At 31.2% G+C, this 20,433-nt stretch overlaps 2 protein-coding genes and 1 long non-coding RNA gene across 4 annotated transcripts; 2 read left to right on the top strand and 1 right to left on the bottom strand.

The window, feature by feature from the left end:
- Positions 1–2,755: 2,755 nt before the first annotated feature.
- Positions 2,756–3,253, bottom strand: LOC142231768 (uncharacterized). Its single transcript, XR_012720910.1, has 2 exons — positions 3,137–3,253; positions 2,756–3,062 (listed from the first exon to the last, which is right to left on the bottom strand). It is a non-coding gene; the product is annotated as an uncharacterized LOC142231768 (long non-coding RNA).
- A 3,567-nt stretch (positions 3,254–6,820) lies between these two features.
- Positions 6,821–9,739, top strand: LOC142228061 (monocarboxylate transporter 6-like). The gene is made up of 6 exons (XM_075298361.1): positions 6,821–7,160; positions 7,224–7,585; positions 7,649–7,775; positions 8,231–8,374; positions 8,440–9,462; positions 9,530–9,739. The coding sequence occupies exons 2-6, from the start codon at positions 7,361–7,363 to the stop codon at positions 9,676–9,678; spliced, it is 1,668 nt and encodes a 555-aa protein (XP_075154476.1). The 5' UTR covers positions 6,821–7,160; positions 7,224–7,360; the 3' UTR covers positions 9,679–9,739.
- Positions 9,740–13,725: 3,986 nt separating this feature from the next.
- On the top strand, positions 13,726–18,533 carry LOC142228059 (monocarboxylate transporter 6-like). 2 transcript variants are annotated; one of them, XM_075298359.1, is made up of 6 exons: positions 13,726–13,911; positions 14,004–14,343; positions 14,412–14,538; positions 17,090–17,233; positions 17,295–18,239; positions 18,304–18,533. In XM_075298359.1, the coding sequence occupies exons 2-6, from the start codon at positions 14,110–14,112 to the stop codon at positions 18,474–18,476; spliced, it is 1,623 nt and encodes a 540-aa protein (XP_075154474.1). In that variant the 5' UTR covers positions 13,726–13,911; positions 14,004–14,109; the 3' UTR covers positions 18,477–18,533. The 2 variants fall into 2 exon arrangements, with proteins under 2 accessions (XP_075154474.1, XP_075154475.1); XM_075298360.1 differs by having other exon boundaries at positions 13,726–13,938.
- The last annotated feature ends 1,900 nt before the right edge of the window (positions 18,534–20,433 follow it).

The raw sequence follows: 20,433 nt of genomic DNA, 5'->3' as shown, positions 1-20,433 counted from the left end.
GGATTTGAAAATATATCCCGATAGTAATACGCATGTCAGTGAATAGGAACTTACGCTTTCGACTTTCAAGAAGCAAGAACATTTGCTGACATCTTAGAGGCTCCAACATATTTAGGTATTTCCCAGTCTATAAGCAATGGCGGACTTTATAACTATAAAATAAAATTGTATATGCAATGGAAACTCAAATGTGATTGTTAGTCTGCTTGTCCCGACAAATCCCGGAATGTACGCCGCAAAGTCCCGGATGTCGGCAACCATCATCTGGCAACCCTCAGTCTAAGTAATCTCAAAGATAATTGAGTATAACAAGATGAAGCATTGTGCTCTTATAAAGAGAAAACAAATGTCAAGGTGTAGAGGGCTATGAGAAAAAAATTGTTTTATTTGTCAATTTTTTCCAAAGCAGCTCTGCCCAGGTAATAAATTCAAAACGGCAATATTCACATAAAACCATAATGAATATTCGCTTTAAAATACACATACGTTTTATTTTAATTTTCTACAACCGTTTTGGTATTGCTTTTGTGGGTTTTTATTCAGAAATTTATGAAAAACACAAATGTTATGATATTTTCCGACGCAAACGGCAGTACATTTGAGAGACACGTCGACGCAAACTTTATGATATTTTGTTGGCAGAGTCCTCTGGTGCTTCAGTTTTGCTATGACAAGACTGCATCTTCTTCTCAATTATCTTTGGTAATCTTCCCATTGTGTAGGTAAATTTGCCTTAAATACTACACAACTTTTATTTTAGTTCATGGACCTTTATTTGGTTTAGTTAAAATTTCCCAATATAATAAAGGCTACAATAATTTTTTGCGGACGTTAGTTAAATGAACTAAAACAGTTTTCGAAAATATGTTTTTCTTTGACAAGTAAAAAAATGATTCTAATAAATTTTCTTAGTTTTGTGATATCGGCGTTTTTAAATGTATTTTCTTTCCTGAAGTTAACTTTTTTGAGCCAATTTATGTTTAAACTATTTAAAATAAAATTAAAATAAATAAGAAAATTTCATCCTTAATAATTTTGTCTATTAATTAATTTCATTTAAAATTCACTTTGCGTAGATCTTTATATTGAGCATATAATTTTATATATAATACACACAAAAACATATCACCAAAATATTTCCAATTAAAAAGTTGATTTTTTCAATTAAAAAAATTGATATAATTAATTTTTTAATCAAACTGGGAAGACTAAGTCAGTTAAAAATATGATTGTAATTTTGAACATTTTCGATTAAAAAGCTAATTGACACGATCAATTTTTTAATCAAAATAAAAACACTAACGGTCGTTTTCATGTAGCTCCGTTAGGCTTTAACAGCCAGTCAACAGAAAGTAATATTTTCTCTCCATTTGTCTTTAACTGAAACAAGTATATACGGTCGTAAGTTCGGCCAGGCCGAATCTTATGTACCCTCCACCATGGATTGCGTAGAAACTTCTACGAAACACTGTCCACAATCGAATTACTTGGGTTGTGGTATCTTAAAACTTCTTAACATCGTTTTCTAAATTGTGAGTTAGTCCATACGTGGTATATATTGAAATATGGGGGTCGCTTATATGGGGGCTATATACAATTATGAACTTGATATGGACCAATTTTTGTGTGATTGGGGATCGATTTATCTGAGGGCTATATATAACTATAGACCGATATGGACCTAGTTAGGCATGGTTGTTAACGGCCGTATACTAGCACAATGTACCAAATTTCAACTGACTCGGGAGCCTCCAAGTGGCTCCAAAACCAAATCTCAGGATCGGTTTATATGGGGGCTATATATGATTATGGACTGATATGGACCACTTTTGGCATGGTTGTTAAATATCATAGGAGCCACCGTGGTGCAATGGTTAGCATGCCCGCCTTGCATACACAAGGTCGTGGGTTCGATTCCTGCTTCGACCGAACACCAAAGAGTTTTTCAGCGGTGGATTATCCCACCTCAGTAATGCAGGTGACATTTCTGAGGGCTTCAAAGCTTCTCTAAGTGGTTTCACTGCAATGTGGAACGCCGTTCGGACTCGGCTATAAAAAGGAGGTCCCTTGTCATTGAGCTTAACATGGAATCGGGCAGCACTCAGTGATAAGAGAGAAGTTCACCAATTTGGTAGCACAATGGACTGAATAGTCTATGTGAGCCTGATACATCGGGCTGCCACCTAACCTAACCTAACCTGAATATCATATGCTACCACCACGTACCAAATTTCAACCAGATCGGATGACTTTTGCTTCTCCGAAAGGCACCCGGGGTCAAATCTGGGGATCGGTTTATATGGAGCCTATATATAATTATGGACTGATATGAACCAATTCCTGCATGGTTGTCGGATACCATATACTAACATCACGTACCAAATTTCAACTGCACCGAAAAAAAAGTTTACTATTTTTTATGAAAAATGAACTAACCCATAGTAAGAATGACCATGATTTGGCGCCAAAGATTTTTTTCATCTAGATAAGTTCATGATTTTCTTATAAATTAGTTCATGTATTACATCGTATTTTAGTTCATTATTACTATGCTGTGGGAAGAATATAGTTAAACTCATTCAAAATATTCCTGCTATCCGGAAAAATTAACAATTTTTTGGGAACCATGTATTAAGAAATTGGTTTGAAATAAACTGTTTGTCGGTATAATTTTCAAAAAAGTAGAGAAATTGAGGAATCAAAAGTACAAAAAGCCTGTACACAACTAAGAAATTTTTCGTACAAAACAAGTCAATTTTCTATAACCACCAGTATTTTATTTCAAAGAATTATTATTATATTACACAAAACTATGGCTTATGATATACAATAAAGGAAATATTTTTATTAGTACGTTGGACGCATTTACTTGTCGGTAGTTAGTAATTGCTTCTTCAAAAGAGTAATATTCTATGTTATTAGGACTAAACTAATTAATTTAAATGTCCATGTTTTCTATCCATATGAAAGATATATGTGGCATAAGTTGCTATATTCAATTGAATTGTCCAATTTCATCGATTTTGGCTAACTTTTGTTGGGCGGATTTGGCTTAGAGGCATCTGAAGTTATACAAAATATAAGAAAAATATTATTAATTAATTAATTCTATCGTTCATATTGATCTTTAACTTACGGTTTTCAAGAGTATTTCCTAGAGCCAATAAGGATATCAGCTTAATTAGTATTAAACAGTACACTCAAAAAAAAGTGAACTCTCTATTTCACTAAAGCCATATTAACTATATATTAGTTCATAGAATCATTATGTTTGGAAAAAGTTTATTTTAGTCAAATAATTATTTGCGTATGTTAGTTAAATGAACTAAAAAACGGGAAAAAGTTATACACAAATAAAGCATAAAGATTTCCTAATTTCGTATTTCTTACAAAATAGTTCATTATTTCTTTAAATTTGTAAATTTTACCAAAAATGTGTCTATCATGAACTTCGTATGTCACTAAAGACATTCTTGCAATTTTGAACTCCAAGATTTCTCTTAAAACTACAAAATTTTCTTTAACTACTGAAAAAATTTAGTTATGTCTAATAAATTTACTTGAATTTGTCGAAAAATATTTACTTATTTTTACCATATCGGAGTGATGCCAGCGCTTGCAATACCGTTTAGTTAAAATTTTCTAAAAAAGTTCCAAATTTTCTAAAATTAATCGAAAGTTATCTTTCCTGGTGGGTTCACTGTTTTTTCAGTGTAAGAATATTCAAAAAATTACCATTACGAGACCTGTCTACCTGCAATTGAAAAAAATAATTTTTAATAAATTGAAATTTTGGTTTTATTAAAAACGGACAAAATACCGTTTACAGAAAAACTTACCACATTGAAAAATCCATCCAGTAGGTACATTATTGGAATCATATCCATGGACAAATGGGACGTTATTGAAATTATTCTCAGAATATAATTGAAATAAAAAATATTATAAAATTAGACATAATTTCCACTTGTCAGTATAGCATTTAGTATTTAAGGTGGATATTAAGTTCGAGTTTAGCGGCTAAAATTGCAATTTCCATGATAAGTTTTCTTTAATAATCCATTATAAAAAATAATCTTTATAAAAAACTTGATTTGGGCTATTCTCCATCAAGTTATATTTAAATTTGTATCGAAGACGTATAATTTTATACTTTGCTTAGTGATTTATTTTTAATTTTAGCGGCTAAACTCGAACTTAGTACTCACCTGTAGGAATTGCTGTAACATAAAAAATATAGATTCAAAAAAATGGATGCTTCTCAACCTGTGATCCAGATGTAGAATAAATATAAATCATCCTATTACCACTCATGTTGTATATTTTTTATGTAAATCAATTTAAAATCCGCACTAATTTTAAACTAACATATTAACAGAAATATACAGTTCTTTAATCTGTTATTTGTTTTTTATCAATAAAAAGCGTTTTTGATTCCTCTAACATCACATCATTCACTTCTCAGTTTCTAAAATGTTTCGAAATAAATGTATTTTCATTAATAAACACCAATACCGCACGTACAATTTTGCAAAATTAAATCCACGTGTGCACTTCATAAATGCATCAACATAACTGAATGCAACAATAAAACTGAAAGACACAAATAGTCATAAGGGATGCATACCTGCCGTAAAGAAAAACAACTCCACACACACACGTTCCCTTTCTGATCTTGCTATTGCAAAAAAACAACTCTCACCACAAAAGATACCAACAACACACAAGGAACATTCCATTGTCTCTAGAATCAAAACAACCAACAACAGCATAAATGACGCAATAACAAACACAAACAATCATACGAGATATACACAAAATGTCTCTAAAAACTCCCTCGCATGATGCACTCACATTTTCCAGTAGCACGTTTATTGATGAGTAGGAATTCTATCTATAAGTTAAGGTAAAATATATAGCAAATCTATGAGGAATCTATAAAAATTATATACACCTGTCAAGGATTATATTAACTAATTTTTATTCTATTTTAACTAAAATTTTCAATGTGAGTAAAAACACTCCAACATATAATAAAAAGGGAAATAATCTGTAGGTAGTCATCGTACGAATCGGTAATGTCGTTAAGTTAATTTTTACTACAAAAATTTTTTTCCATACAAAATTTTGTCTTAGTAAATTGTCCACATTTCGTAGTAAGATTTTTATATTGCCCATGTATTTTTATAATAGAATCAACGATGCATTAACTACTGTGTTGGAAATTTATTTAAGGAAAAATCCTTCCCATTTCGTAGTTAGTGAACTAAAAAACATTTACTGAATTTTTATAAGTTTTGCTTTAGCTAAGTTAATTTTCGTTGTGGTTACGAAAAATGAACTATATTACAGTAAATTTGTTGAACTATGTGGAAGTCAAAATGGTCCTTAAATTTACAAGACACTTTTTTTTCTGTGTGGTCTATTGTAATTATGGACTGATTTCGACCAATTTTTGCATTGGTGTTTGAGGCCATATATTAACACCACGTACCAAATTTTAACTGAATCAGATGAATTTTGGTCTTCCAAGAGGCTTCGGAGGTCAAATCTGGTGATCGGTTTATATGGGGGCTATATACACTGAAAAAACAGTGAACCCACCAGGAAAGATAACTTTCGATTAATTTTAGAAAATTTGGAACTTTTTTAGAAAATTTTAACTAAACGGTATTACAAGCGCTGGCAGCACTCCGATATGGCAAAAATAAGTAAATATTTTTCGACAAATTCAAGTAAATTTATTAGACGTAACTAAATTTTTTCAGTAGTTAAAGAAAATTTTGTAGTTTTAAGAGAAATCTTGGAGTTCAAAATTGCAAGAATGTCTTTAGTGACATACGAAGTTCATGATGGACACATTTTTGGTAAACTTTACAAATTTAAAGAAATAATGAACTATTTTGTAAGAAATACGAAATTAGGAAATCTTTATGCTTTATTTGTGTATAACTTTTTCCCGTTTTTTAGTTCATTTAACTAACATACGCACTAAAAAAAACTTTGTCCAAACATAATGATTCTATGAACTAATATAAAGTTAATATGGCTTTAGTGAAATAGAGAGTTCACTTTTTTTTGAGTGTATAATTATTGACCGATGTAGACCAATTTTTGCATAGTTGTTAGATACCATATTAGAGGCTCCGCAAGCCAAATCGGGGGATCGGTTTATATGGGGGCTATATATAATTATGGACCGATGTGGACCAATTTTTGCATGGTTTTAAGATACCATATACCAACACCATGTACCAAATTTCAGCCGGATCGGATGAAATTTGCTTCTCTTAGAGGATCGGCAAGCCAAATTTGGGGATCCGTTTATATGGGGGCTATACGTAAAAGTGGACCGATATGGCCCATTTGCAATACCATTCGACCTACATCAATACCAACTACTTGTGCCAAGTTTCAAGTAGATAACTTGTTTCGTTGGGAAGTTATCGTGGTTTCACCAGACGGACGGACGGACTGACATGCTTAGATCGACTCAGAATTTCACCACGACCCAGAATATATATACTTTATGGGGTATTAGACGAATATTTCGATGTGTTACAAACGGAATGACAAAGTTAATATACCCCCATCCTATGGTGGAGGGTATAAAAATAACGAGATATCTCAAAACTGTTCCAGAAAAAAAATTTTAACCTTCATTTTCGTATTCAGCAGATCAAAAGTCATCTCTCATCAAATGTACATGAAAAAAAAAATATTTTGTAAACTAGTGTATTCGCTGAAAGTCATTATTAATTAAGATTGATTTTTGACTAAACGGGAAACTGATTCTGGAACACGATTTGAGATCCATTGTAGTCGAATATTTGCCTATACTCCATCCATACTCTATGTTTACTAACGTGGCTAGTACGTCATTTAAATAAATAGAAATGTCTGTCAAGCCATTTGTTTTGGAATCACCCGTAAATATTTGTTATCAATAAATCGACAACAAACGATTTCACACAGAATCCAATGTAATCAGTCGCTATTATTCAACCAACCTGCAGGTCATTTCAAGTTGCAAGTTCCTTTAAAATATTTAGAAAAAATTTGGAATTATATTTATTTCGAAAAAAACTTTTAGCTAATTAACGGGAGAAAATATTTTTTTTTCATTTTGGATTGAATTACAAGGATTGAGTGATCAATTGGTAAGTAACATATTGTAAAGTCACCAATCGCCCCACTCTTGATGGTTTATAATTCTGTTTTAGGCTCCGAAGTGGATGAAATATTAAAAATAATGTTAAATATTTTAATAAGTATTAGAAAGTGTTTTTCCAAGGGCATACATTAGTCATGTGATCCTAATTAGCTTCAAAGGTACATTTGGAGATTTGTAATCCAGATTATGGAGGAAACAAATAAACTGGGTGCGGCCCACAACAATAATTCGAAGAAAATTTTAATGAATTCCGAAGATTTCGTAAATGCTAATAATAGTTGCCATAATCCTGCCTTGCCTAAAAATGTTACCAAAAAGATGAGGCGCAATAAAAGTGACATGGGTGAAAATTTTGTGGCACCAGATGGCGGTTGGGGATGGTTGGTAGCAATGGCCAGTGGCCTCAATACGGTGAGTACGAAATCGACTTCAAGACGTATTAATAGAACAAAACCAATATGTTACGCTTTGTAGATGGTAACATTCGCTGCATCCAATCAGTTTGGTATACTTTTCGGGGAACACATGGTAGATCTGAAAATATCTAACTCCCAGCTGACAACGATTATCAATACCCAAATTGCTGTATCAGGTGGGATAGGTAAGGAGAAGCCTTCAAATGAAAAGATTCATGCAGGACATACATATGAGTTGTATAAACCAATTTGATTGAAATTTGGGTCAAAGCGTATCGCCTAGCTGCCCCAGATATCAAATTTCAATATTGGTTTCTATGAGGTTTCCTATTGTGGACAAAAAGTAGGGTGATGTTTAAATTTCCAAAAGGGACTATTTAGTATGTTTCGAGGATAAGAACATATTTTGGCATATCTGTTTTATCGACAGGACATGGACTTGATTTAAAATAATGCAGATTTTTAATATCAAAAATTCACCTTACTTTTTGCTCAGAATGTGGACAATTTCCTTTGATTTTAACTCGAGTAAGTTCCAAATTTCATGGAAATCGAAAGAATAAAAATGCAATGATTGTATACTCGCAAGTCGTCCGCCCGGTACACAGAAAATACATGTCTATTTAATTTTTATTTTTAGGTATATTGAATGGCCCACTCTTTCGACGACTCTCTTGTCGCCAAGTAAGCTTGATTGGTTGTGCTTTAAGTTTTTCTGGTCTATTTGCATGTGCCTTTGCAAATTCGTTTCTATTTTTTATCTTAGCATTCTCCTGTTGTTATGGTAAGTTTAGGTAAATACAATTAACTTTAGCAATAAATTCAATTAAAAAATTTAATGTCTTTTAGGTTTTGGTAGAGGTTTAATTGTATCTTCTTCAATCGTTGGAGTAAATACCTTTTTCGCCAAGAAGAGGTGCTCAGCGACCGCCTTGGGATTTGGTGTAGATGGTTTGGGATCCATAGTCTTTCCATATTTAGCAACATATCTAATGAGTTCGATTGGTAGGAGATACACAATGTTTTGTTTTGCAGCTATATCATTAAACGCAGTTGTTGGATCACTACTCTTCCAACCCGTAAAATGGCATAAAAGAAAAGAGTCGAACGATATTGGGAATTTACCGAAACTTCATAAGGATGAATCCACAGTTTTAAAAGCTTCTCGCTATGAAAATAAATCAGATCAACTAAATTCGGAATCCTTGGAGGAAAACAACACAAACAATACTAATCTTCACCTAATGCCGGCAACAAGAAATATCACTAATGACGATATGATTTACATGAATGAATATCGTGAAATAATTTATTTAGATAAATGTATAGACAAAATGCAGGAGGAGGTGGAGGAGAAGAATAAGGATAAGCGTAACAAATCTTTTAGTACGAGTATTGTTTCATTCCTTGATCTGGATCTTTTGCGTGACTTGTCTTTTCTAAATTTGGTCATGGGTTTGACGCTGGCAAATTTCGTCGAGGTGAATTTTGTGGTTTTAACACCATTCGTTTTGTCCGATTTTGGCTATGCCTTACCCGAAATAGCATTGGCCATGTCACTGATGGGCTTCAGTGATCTTATCCTGCGTTTTCTCATACCCCTCATAGCGATCAAATTGAAATTGAGCAATAAAGTGTTTTTTACATTTGGATCTCTCGGCATGTGTCTGGGCCGATTCCTTCTACCGTTCACCAAAGACGTTTATGTAATGTTTGCGATTTTTCTCTGGATGGGGTTTAGCAAAGCTTTTCGTACAATATTTTGGTCACTTATTATTCCTGAGTATATTCCCCTTAATAGGCTACCGGCCGCATCTGGCTTACAACGCGTTATGGCAGGAACATTCTCCTTGGCATGTGGTCCTCTTATAGGTACTCAAAAATTTACAAAAAGTACTGGTGAATTACGTAAGAGTTTTATCATTTTCTTTTATTTCAGGTCTAATACGAGACAATTCTTCGAACTATGCGGTGACACTGAATTGTTTAAATGCTCTGTGTTTGTTGGCGCTTAGTATGTGGTCCCTCGAATATGTCGCTCTAAGGTTGTGCAAAAAGGATGCGGCTAGCAGCAATGAATTAAGATAGTCGATGTTTAATTTAAATTCTACATATAGTAACGGCGAATAAATTTTTTCTTTATTAATTACGTTTTTTCTTGAATTTATTTATGTGATCACAAACATAATGTAGTTTGTTATGTCGTTCTTTAATGTATAATAGGATATAAATTGAATTCTCTCACATTTGGACACTCTCAAAAGTTGACAACTTCCCCCATATATTTGTCATATTATCACACTTAAATTCGCCTCTCATGTCGACAGTAAATGAAACACTACACGAATTCCATTTTACCTTTTCATATAAACCTCTATAATTTAACAGAGTGATATAAAAATCCCCAAGTACGAGTTACCAACATTCTCTGTATAAAAAGCTCTAACTGTAAATATCCCTCGTTTTACATTTGTGTCTATGAATAAACTTGAATACCATTGAAATCGTTAGGCGTACTCGAATCGTACGTTATCGTAAAAATTCGTCTGGATAAACGATCGGGGCAATTATTTGCGAATACGTGTGTGTGTGCATTGATTTGTGTAATACAAAGAACTGATCGACATATTGTTACACTCGGAAATAAAAGAACTGCACATGTACTTCAATAGTTCGTATAGTAGAACGCAAAGTTAATCTCAAATGTTTGTTGTGTGCAGCGTTGCCACAATGAATTTTTATTTTGGACCAACATTTTTCCAAAATTCGTACCAGCGAACCATTTTTCCAAATTAAATTAATATCAATTAAAAGTTAAAAATTTTCCAAAATTTTATTTCTATAGAAAATTCTGTCAAAATTTTATTTCTATAGAAAATTCTGTCAACATTTTTTTTCTGTAGAAAATTTTGTCAACATTTTATTTCTATAGAAAATGTTGTCAAAAGTTTTATTTCTATACAAAATTTTAACAACATTTTTTTCTAAACACAATTTTGTAAATTTTTTATTTCTATAGAAAATTTTGTCTAAATCTTTTTTTCTGTAGAAAATTTTGTCAAAATTTTATTTCTAAAGAAAATTTTGTCAAAATTTCATTTCTATAGGAAATTTTGTCAAAATTTTATTTCTGTAGGAAATTTAGTCAAAATTTCATTTCTATAGGAAATTTAGTCAAAATTTCATTTCTATAGGAAATTTGGCCAAAATTTAATTTTTTCCTTCATTTTGTCAAAATTTTATTTCTATAAAAAATTTTGTCAACATTTTATTTCTATAAAAAATGTTGTCAAAATTTTATTTCTATACAAAATGTTAACAACATTTTATTTCTAAACAAAATTTTGTCAATTTTTTATTTATATAGAAAATTTTGTCTAAATCTTTGTTTCTGTAGAAAATTTTGTCAAAATTTTATTTCTATAGGAAATTTAGTCAAATTTTCATTTCTATAGGAAATTTAGTCAAAATTTCATTTCTATAGGAAATTTGGCCAAAATTTCATTTCTTCCTTCATTTAGTAAAATTTTATTTCTATAGAAAGTTTTGTTAAATTTTTTTTCTACAGAAAATTTTCTCAACATTTTATTTCTACAGACAATTTTTTAAAATTTTATGTCTATAGAAAATTTTGAAAAATTACGATTTGACGAAAATGGACCAAAATCAACCAAATTCCATTTGGTTCGACCATCGGACCAAATTTAAAAATTGTTTGGACCAATTTTGGTCTGATCGGACCACAATGGCAACCCTGGTTGCGTGCCAAATGGGCTGGTTAAACTGGTACACCAATGAACAAGTGGGACATATATTATCTTCATAAGGTTAATGTTATTACCTATATTTTTAAGTTGTCTGTTGGAGTATTTTGTTGAGTGTAATCAATGACAGCCGCATTTTCAATAAAAGATATGTGAATTAAACTGTGTGTGCATTGAAAATCTCAAGAAATGTAAAATTTAAAAAGCGTTTCATGTAACTTACACTGTTTTGGTTCCTCTCTGTCGACAAGCAACTCCATATTTTGTGATCGAGTTGGAAACGAACATATACCATATGTCTAAAAAAAGTAAAACATTGTTAAAATTTGAATAAATTCTCAGACCAAAAATTTAAAAATACTATCGATGTACAGTATAACCTTTACTGTCGACGTAATGGTAAAATTTACCACCACAACACATGTTTTTGTATAAAGAATTATGACCAGTTCCTCATTCTCCGATTAAAACTTAATAGGAGGATAGACTACCGGTTAGTAAAATGTTTGTGTGGGATCAGCTGTTTTATCGACACGATCAATAATAACAAGACATTGAGAAAATGGCCCTAAGACTTTTGAAATAAAGTGCCTGTTCATTTATATTTATACTATTTTTATTTATATATATTAATATTAAAAGGGGGTCAAAAGGGCGTCACAGAATACGCAAAAAAATGTCACCTCCCCAGGTAAAGGATAATACAGAAACCCAAATTGATTCGAATTCGACTGCTTTTCTTCCGAATGCGTTTTCAAAAAGAGGGTATAAGTTTCGTTTATGGAAACTCATCCCCCTGAATTATTATCCGATCATGGTGAAACTTCGTACAAGGGAGTTCCTTGGAGGTACTGACAAAATAAAGTGTTACTTCGCTTATATGGTCCCAGAAGCCAGAGGTTTACTTTGATTTGCTTCAAATTTTGCACAAGGAGTACAATTAGCGATATATTCAATTGTGTCACATTTGGTGAACATGGGTTCAGATTTAGATTTAGTTCACTCCGAGACCAAAGTGTCACTACGATTTATTTTAAATATTGCACTAGTGGATGAATTAACATTCTAGCTACGCACACCGAATATAGTTGAAATTGGATCAGATTTAGATATAACTCCCATATATATCTTACGCCCGATATGCACTTATATGGTCCTAAAGCCACGATTTTACTCTGATTTGATTTAAATATTGCACAAAGAGTATATTTAATAGTTTCTTCAAGTGTGCCGAATTTGGTTAAAATCGGATCAGATTTAGGTATTGCCCCCATATAAACAAGTTAGTGAGTTTTTGTGCAAATTTTTGGCGCTTTCGACTAAGCAATGGTCTAAATATAATATACCGTTGGAAAGGTCTTTAAAAGCACTCGTATGTATTTTTAAGATTTTTTTAATAAATTTTTTTGGTAATTAAAAATATGATTTGAAACCTTTATAACTTTTGAAATAAATATGATAGAATTATCGTATCAAAAATCCCCAAAGTGGGGGACAGCTATTTATCAGTAAGATGTTGAAACCTTTAACAGTTAGCAATCGTTGCTTTGCCAAATAAGAATTTTGTCAAAATTTGTCGGTAATAACCTCCTTTGTGCCTTAATAGTTTTCGGTTCTAATTTCACCGGTGTAATGTTTGAAAACTAATCAAAAAAGGTTTTTATTCAAACAGTCAAGAATCAATATTGTATGAATACGCGAAATTAATTTTTATTTGTTTTCATCACAACAAGAAAACGTTCTTTATACAAAATCAGTATAAAGTCAAGACCAAGACACGAAACCCAAGTGATGAGCATTTCCATAATTTGTGTAACAATTGAATATTAAATTAAATTACAAAAAATGTTACTTAGAATATTTATTTATTTATTTATGAGACTATATCTATAAAATAGTAAGTTTCTCTGAGACCATTAAATACAATATTGAAATTCTCTAACTGCTCCTAATATGAAATACATTTTATTTTTGATAATTTTATAAACACAAGAGACTTGTTTCAATGGCCCAATGGTGTAGGGTATATATATGTATGTATATACATGTATATAATGACGTACCAAAAAACATTGTATTAGATATTTGCGGATGTTTGAAAGACTTTTTTTGGATTCTTCTACTACTCATTCTGAGTAAATTTAAATTTGAATGTTTGTCATTTAAAATTCTAACACAAATTCAATGACCTCAAATATTTCGCAATAAAACTAAGTGGTGAATATCGAAAGCTTGTTGTAAACGCTGTTTCATATGATTTTTTCAATTTGATTTTATACACACAGTGTAATTGTTATCAATACTAATTTAAACCCTTTAACAAACGCTTTCACACAGATTCCATTGTAATCAGTCGTTGTTAGTTAGCCAATGTGTTAGGTTGTATTCTACCGCGGACTCTATTTCATTGTCCGCAACAGTCCGTCTATTTGCAATCATTGCAAATTAGACCAACTCTTGCAAAGAACAACGGAAAAAGTTGTAAAAATTGGTTTAATTAAAATATAAATATTGAAATGATTTAATTGATCTTTGATTAGAGTTAAGTTTGTTAGTGGTAAGCAATAATCCAAATGTGATTTATGTCAGTGGTTTGTTTGGCATTCATAAATATTCATATCGCTAATTTGAAAACAACCAATCTCACAGATTTATGGTTCTCAGTCACCCGGTGGAGAGTCACTACGGTATTCTACGATATTCACGCTGCCACTAGTACTTAACAGAATTTTGCACAGTATTGCGATCTTTACAAATGGACCAGCAAACCAAGTTATGTGATAATGACGGGAAAAACGTCACAATAAATCTGAAGCATATGGAAATCCGAAATAATTCAGAAATTTATGATGCTATACCAAAACAGGCCAAAAATCCTACAAGCAAACAGAAAAGTAAAAGACGCAATAAAAGTGATTTGGGTGATAACTTTGTGGCACCAGATGGTGGCTGGGGTTGGCTAGTGGCTATTGCCACTGGTCTCAATATGGTGAGTATGGCATACAATTGATTGATTTGTCATGACTTTCAACGGGAAATTGTGATCCATTTTTGCAGATGGTAACTTTTGCGGCCGCACATCAGTTTGGTATAATATTCCGAGACCATTTGGTGGATTTGAAAATATCCAGTTCCCAGTTAACAACAATTATCAATACACAAATTGCTGTATCGGGGGTAACAGGTATGTGTTGTAACATTGTTTTCTATCTGGTAGGAGATACATTTGACAGATACGTATTTTAAACAACTGAGACGTATTTTAAACAACTGAGGAAAAATATTTTAGGATATTGGTGCTAAGTTACTAGAATGCTCACACAAAAAAAAAATTTTTCTGATTCAATCACCAAATTAATTGATCCAATTAATTTTTTAATTGAAATGTCTTCAATAACAAAAATGATAGTATCAATCACGGTTTTAATTGGGCATAGAAAAAATTCTTGATTAAAAAATTAATTGATTTTTTCAGCAAATTTCAATTAATTTTTTAATTGATTCAATTAAAAATTTAATTGATGTTGATTGCAAAACTCAATTAATTTATTAATTAAAAAAGGTAACTATTTTTAATTACTTTCTGAATTGGCTTAGAGTTTTTATTTGGATTAACAAATGATTGTTTGAAATACATTTTTAATTAGACTTCCGAATTAGATTAAAAAGTTAATTGTATCAATTAATTTTTTAATTACAAATTTTAAAATTTTCAATCATTGACTTAAATAACTTAATGTTTCTATCATGATTAAAAAGTTAATTGTATCAATTAATTTATTAATTGAAAAAAATTTCAACTTCAATTAACTTTTTAATTGGAAATATGTTGGTGATATTTTTTTCTGTGCTTAAATGAAAAGTAGAGATGCTTTCAATTGAAAGTTTGTAAAAATTAATTTTTGGATTATGCGAACACAGAAAAACCTTTTTCTGATTCAATCACGAAATTAATTGATCCAATTAACATTTTTATTGAAAATTCTTCAATCACGAAAATTATAGTATCAAACACAGAATTAATTAGAAATAAAAATATGCTTGATTAAAAATTTAATTGATTTATTCGGTACATTTAATTTTATTTTGTTTATTGTTTATAACTGTTTTTCCTTAAGATGAAAATTTTTTCTTGTAAGTTGATATAAGTTTATATTTTCTTATGAAATTTCCGCTTATAGTTGACTTTTAGTTGAATTTTTCTTTAGATTTAAACTAATTACTTCCGAACGAAATTTTCAATGGTATTTAATATAGTATTTTATTTAATTAAAATATGAACTGGGATAATTAATATTTTAATTGAAAAATTAAAAATGTTCAATCATTTTCTAAATTGACTTTAATTTTTTTCAACTTTAATAAACTTTTTCATTGGAAATATTTTGATGATATTTTTTCTGTGAAGTTATAAAAGATTTACACAAAGGTCGATTTTTGTTTTATTTTTTCATGTTTTCAGTTTTCAAAAAAGTATTGCTGTTCTAGACCTACTTTTTGGTCAATATGAAATGTTCATCTACATTTCATATTGACCAAAAAGTGATGACGTGGGATCAGGGAAATCTTATTTTATTGCCATAAAAAAAATTAACGAAAAAAGACATCAATTTTATTAGACCTATTTGTTTGTATTCGGTGTTAAAATGAAAATTTTACATTGAAAATAAAAAATTAAATGATCATTTCCTCAGAGTTGATTTAAAGTCCGCCTTCATCCAGAAAAAAGGGGCTCTAATACCAACTGAACTTTATTTTAGTTCATGAAGATTAGTTGATTTTAGTTAAATTTTGCACAATATGATTAAATGTTCCTTAATTGAATAATTTTTTGCTAACTTTAATGAGTGAACTCAAAATAAGAAAAAAAAAAGTTGAATACAAATATAGTGCACAATTTTACTAAAAAATAAAATAGTTCATATTTTCCTAAAATGGCAGAAGTTTGCTTAAATTGAGTTCATAAGTCTCTCAAATGAGTAAATTTTACTAAAATTGTACCTGTCATGAACTTCGTATAGCGCTAAAGACATTTTAACAATTTTTAAATCCAATTTTTTCTTTCAACATATGAAATTTTCTTATACAAGAGAAAAAAAATAATTATTTTTAATAAAATTTCTTCAATCTAACAAAAATTATTAACTTATTTGTAACATGTTGCAATTAGAAAACTATTTTAGTTCAAATTTTCTAAAATAAACCTACATTTTCTTCCACGGTGGGTTCACTTTTTTTTGGGTGTTGTTGTCCAATATAACTACAAGGTACTTTGAGCTCTCACTAAGGGAATTTCAAAGCAGCGTAAGGAATATGGATATAAATGAGTGCGGAATCTAGAAGCTCAGTAAGCTTCTTGACGTCGCGGACGGATATGGCTAGAATTTCACCGTGATCTAAGACATTGTAAATTAGGGTAATGTGCGAATAACTATATATCGGGTGATTTTGTCTAAAAAAGATATAAAAGAAATGATATGTGACGATATTAAGTGGCTTTTAAGGAATATTAGAATACAAAATTTCATAAAGATAGAATATGAATTTCGGGCAACTTATAGAGGCAAGATGGACGAACGACAGCGAGGGTAAAATATACTGGACTGATTGTACTCAGAATGGGTTGGTATGGATGGTGTATGACATAGGAACGATTGTTTTGGTGGACACATTTACATCCTTGTCTAAGTTTTCAATTGTAGTGTGGGATATAAATCTTTGTAACTTTTTTGAAGGTATTATTAATGGACCACTATTTCGAAGATTTTCTTACCGCCAAGTAAGTCTGATTGGTTGCACCTTGTCATTCGCTGGCCTATTTGCATGTGCATTTGCAAATTCATTTCTATTCTTCATCTTTGCATTCTCCTTTTGTTATGGTAAGTCACCTATTCAGTTGCGAACCAGCTTAAATTAAAACGTTATTTTTTTTTTTTGTAGGATTCGGAAGAAGTTTCATTATATCTGCCTCAACAATGGCCATTAATACATTCTTCAAAGAGAAACGACGCTCAGCTGCTTCCTTAAGGTTTGGCGTAGCTGGTCTCGGACCCATTGTCTTTCCCTATTTAGCTTCATATCTCATGAGTTCGATTGGAATGAGGTATACAATGTTTTGCTTTGCAGCTTTATCCTTGAATGCTGTAGCAGGATCGCTTATCTTTCAGCCAGCAAGGTGGCATATGAAAACACCGTTGCAAGACATTCGAGCATTAGAGAAACTCAATACAGAAGATTCAAAGTTCTTAGAAGAGACAAAAATTGAATTAAACGGCCATGAAAATGGTTTAACAAACAAAAGTGCTCATCACCTTAAGCCAGGGTATAATGGGAATGAATATCATGAGAATCCCGCTTTGAAGGAAGAGAAAAGTCAAGTGAAATCTAATAAGTCCTGCTTCAAGAGTGTTGTTTCCTTTCTAGATTTGGATTTATTGCGTGATATGTCATTTCTTAATTTACTGATTGGCTTAACACTGGCTAATTTCGTCGAAGTCAATTTTGTTATTTTAACGCCATTTATTCTATCCGACTTTGGCTATGCCCTACCTCAAATAGCTTTGGCCATGTCCTTGATGGGGTTCAGCGATCTGATAATACGATTCCTGGTACCAGTGATAACGTCCAAATTAAAGCTGAGCAACAAAATATTTTTCACCATTGGTATTTTGGGCATGTGTCTGGGTCGCTTCTTACTCTCGGTTACCGACGATTTCTACACAATGATTGGAATTTTTCTTTGGATGGGATTTAGCAAAGCTTTTCGCACAGTATTCTGGTCACTGATTATTCCCGAATATGTCCCACTTAAGAGGCTACCCGCTGCATCGGGTATACAGCGACTGATGGCGGGTTTATTCTCTTTGGCCTGTGGCCCTTTTATTGGTAAGGTGGATGTGGATTATACACTGGCATCTTAATTTACTATTTGTATTGGATTTATTTTCAGGTCTCATTAGGGATAAATCTGCAAACTATGCTGTAACATTAAACTGCTTAAATGTGCTGTGTATTATGGCGCTTAGTATGTGGTTCCTGGAATATTTAATGTTGAAGTATTTTAGGAAACCAATAGCGGAGAGAAAAAGTATTACATTAGTTAATGGAAGTAATTGTATATAAATTTATTGTAAAAGTAATAAAAATCTATTTAACATTGGATTATCTAAGACTCAAAAATTTGAATTATGTAATAATCCAGTATTACAAAAAATTTTCTCACTAAACTTATCCTTGAAATCCTATTAGAAGCTAGCTAAAGCATGGGAAAAAATCGTAAATATTTAGCTCATTATAGCCATCAATGCTACACATAAAGTAAAGCAATTCTATTTATAGATCAGATTATTGAGCACACATAAGCTGATTCCAAAGACCTTTATTAAAAGAAAACAAATCATTTTAGATACAAATATCAGATCCTCACTTTCTGTGGAAATGTGTTTGCCATTTGATGTTACACTGTTAGGCAAATATGCTTTTCATATGTTCCGATATAAACAAAATGTGTTTCGGGCACAGTTTTTAAACACAATATATTTAAGTGCAAACATGTAATGTTCCTACACTAGCACTAAATGTTTGGGACACATATGTTAATATGTTAGAATATATTATGTTTGGGGCATGAATTTTTCATAAAAATAATATGTGTGAATGTAAACATATATAAATTTACAAATTTCGAGTGAACATATATATGTTATGTTGTGATATTTTATTCGGGGAACGACTGAGAGAGAGTATAGAGAAAGAAATATAGATGGAAACCGGGAGAGTGGACGAAAGATATCAACATAACACAGCGAGAGAATCAAAAGAGTGCAATTTCTGTGAAACCGCTTGTATGTTGTTTCGGAAAACTGTTTTATGATAGGATCAAAAATTTGATATGCTTAAGTCCAAATATTATTTAATTTTAATATGAGAATGAGTATTCGAGGTAAAGAGAATAGACATTCGGAACCAAGAGAATTGAAAAAAAAACAGTATGTGTTTTCGCCTTGAGAGCAGCATTTTATGTATGTGTGGACAAGTGTTTTGTTTACCATTTTGGCATTATGGGCACAATTTTTTTCTTGGTTCGTTAAAAGAAATCAGAATACAAAAATTACAAAGGCATCTTTTTTTTAGAGTTGGGACAGTAAAATGAAAAATGGAGGAAATAGTGAAAAATTAAACAGTAAAATGTATAAAAACAAAGTTGAGTTCCTCTTTATTAATAAGTAGTCCAAGAATACGCTCTTTCGATGTGTTTTTTAGAAATATAAATTTTCTTTGTTAAGTTTTATTACATATGTAGCTAGAATAAAATAGAAAGAAAAAAAATACAAAAAATTTGACAAATCACTTGACACGCATAAAAAACTTGATAATCAAGCCAGTCTGGCCACCCTACATATTGGCGAAATACAGCCATTCGTTTCAGAACAGAAGAGTGTTTAACATAAAAGAAAATCGGCTGTGATGGAAACATTTTTTTTATTAAAAAAATCTAATATTTGAAACACATTTCTTGCTGTGTATAGAAAATAAATTAAATTACCACTTTGGGCTCCAGAGAGCCTAACAATAATAACAATATAATCACACATTGTTAATGCATGTTCTTATTCACACATTTTGTACACATGATTTTATTTTTATTTTTAAATGTCTAACCTTTATTCCAATATTAATTCTTTCAGTGTATACGATAGCCATTACACTTTAGTTTTAGTTTTCAATGTGTGCAATTTATATCTTTGTGAACCAACACAGATAACGCACAAAAATCATTTTATCAATTCAAATTTGGTTTTGGGTAATTATAAATCTTCATCATTCATGGCTGGGCCACAAACATTCTCATATTTCATATAACATGAGTCATTTCGATAATTGACACAAATGACTGGCAAGTATTAAAATGTTTCAGATATATTCCAAAGCTATTTTTGATGGTTAAAATTTTTCTTTAAACTTTATTTCTTTACCGGAATCAATCAGTTTTGTAGGACCTGTTACGTGTATGTATGCCGCAGAAGAAATTGGTGTACGACAAAAGATTTTTTTTTTGTTACGAAGAAAAGTCTTTCCG

Source organism: Haematobia irritans, chromosome 3 (genome assembly GCF_050003625.1).
Source record: "Haematobia irritans isolate KBUSLIRL chromosome 3, ASM5000362v1, whole genome shotgun sequence".
Lineage (NCBI taxonomy): Eukaryota > Metazoa > Arthropoda > Insecta > Diptera > Muscidae > Haematobia > Haematobia irritans.
Note: the sequence above shows the minus strand (reverse complement) of the source record. Positions and strands in the feature narration are given on the sequence as shown.

Coding starts and splice junctions, on each gene's coding strand:
- LOC142228061 (XM_075298361.1), top strand. CDS start 7,361: ATGGAGGAAACAAATAAACTGGGTGCGGCCCACAACAATAATTCGAAG. Junction 8,375..8,439: donor AGCATTCTCCTGTTGTTATG/GTAAGTTTAGGT, acceptor AATGTCTTTTAG/GTTTTGGTAGAGGTTTAATT. Junction 9,463..9,529: donor GGCATGTGGTCCTCTTATAG/GTACTCAAAAAT, acceptor CTTTTATTTCAG/GTCTAATACGAGACAATTCT.
- LOC142228059 (XM_075298359.1), top strand. CDS start 14,110: ATGGACCAGCAAACCAAGTTATGTGATAATGACGGGAAAAACGTCACA. Junction 14,539..17,089: donor TGCTGTATCGGGGGTAACAG/GTATGTGTTGTA, acceptor ACTTTTTTGAAG/GTATTATTAATGGACCACTA. Junction 17,234..17,294: donor TGCATTCTCCTTTTGTTATG/GTAAGTCACCTA, acceptor TTTTTTTTGTAG/GATTCGGAAGAAGTTTCATT.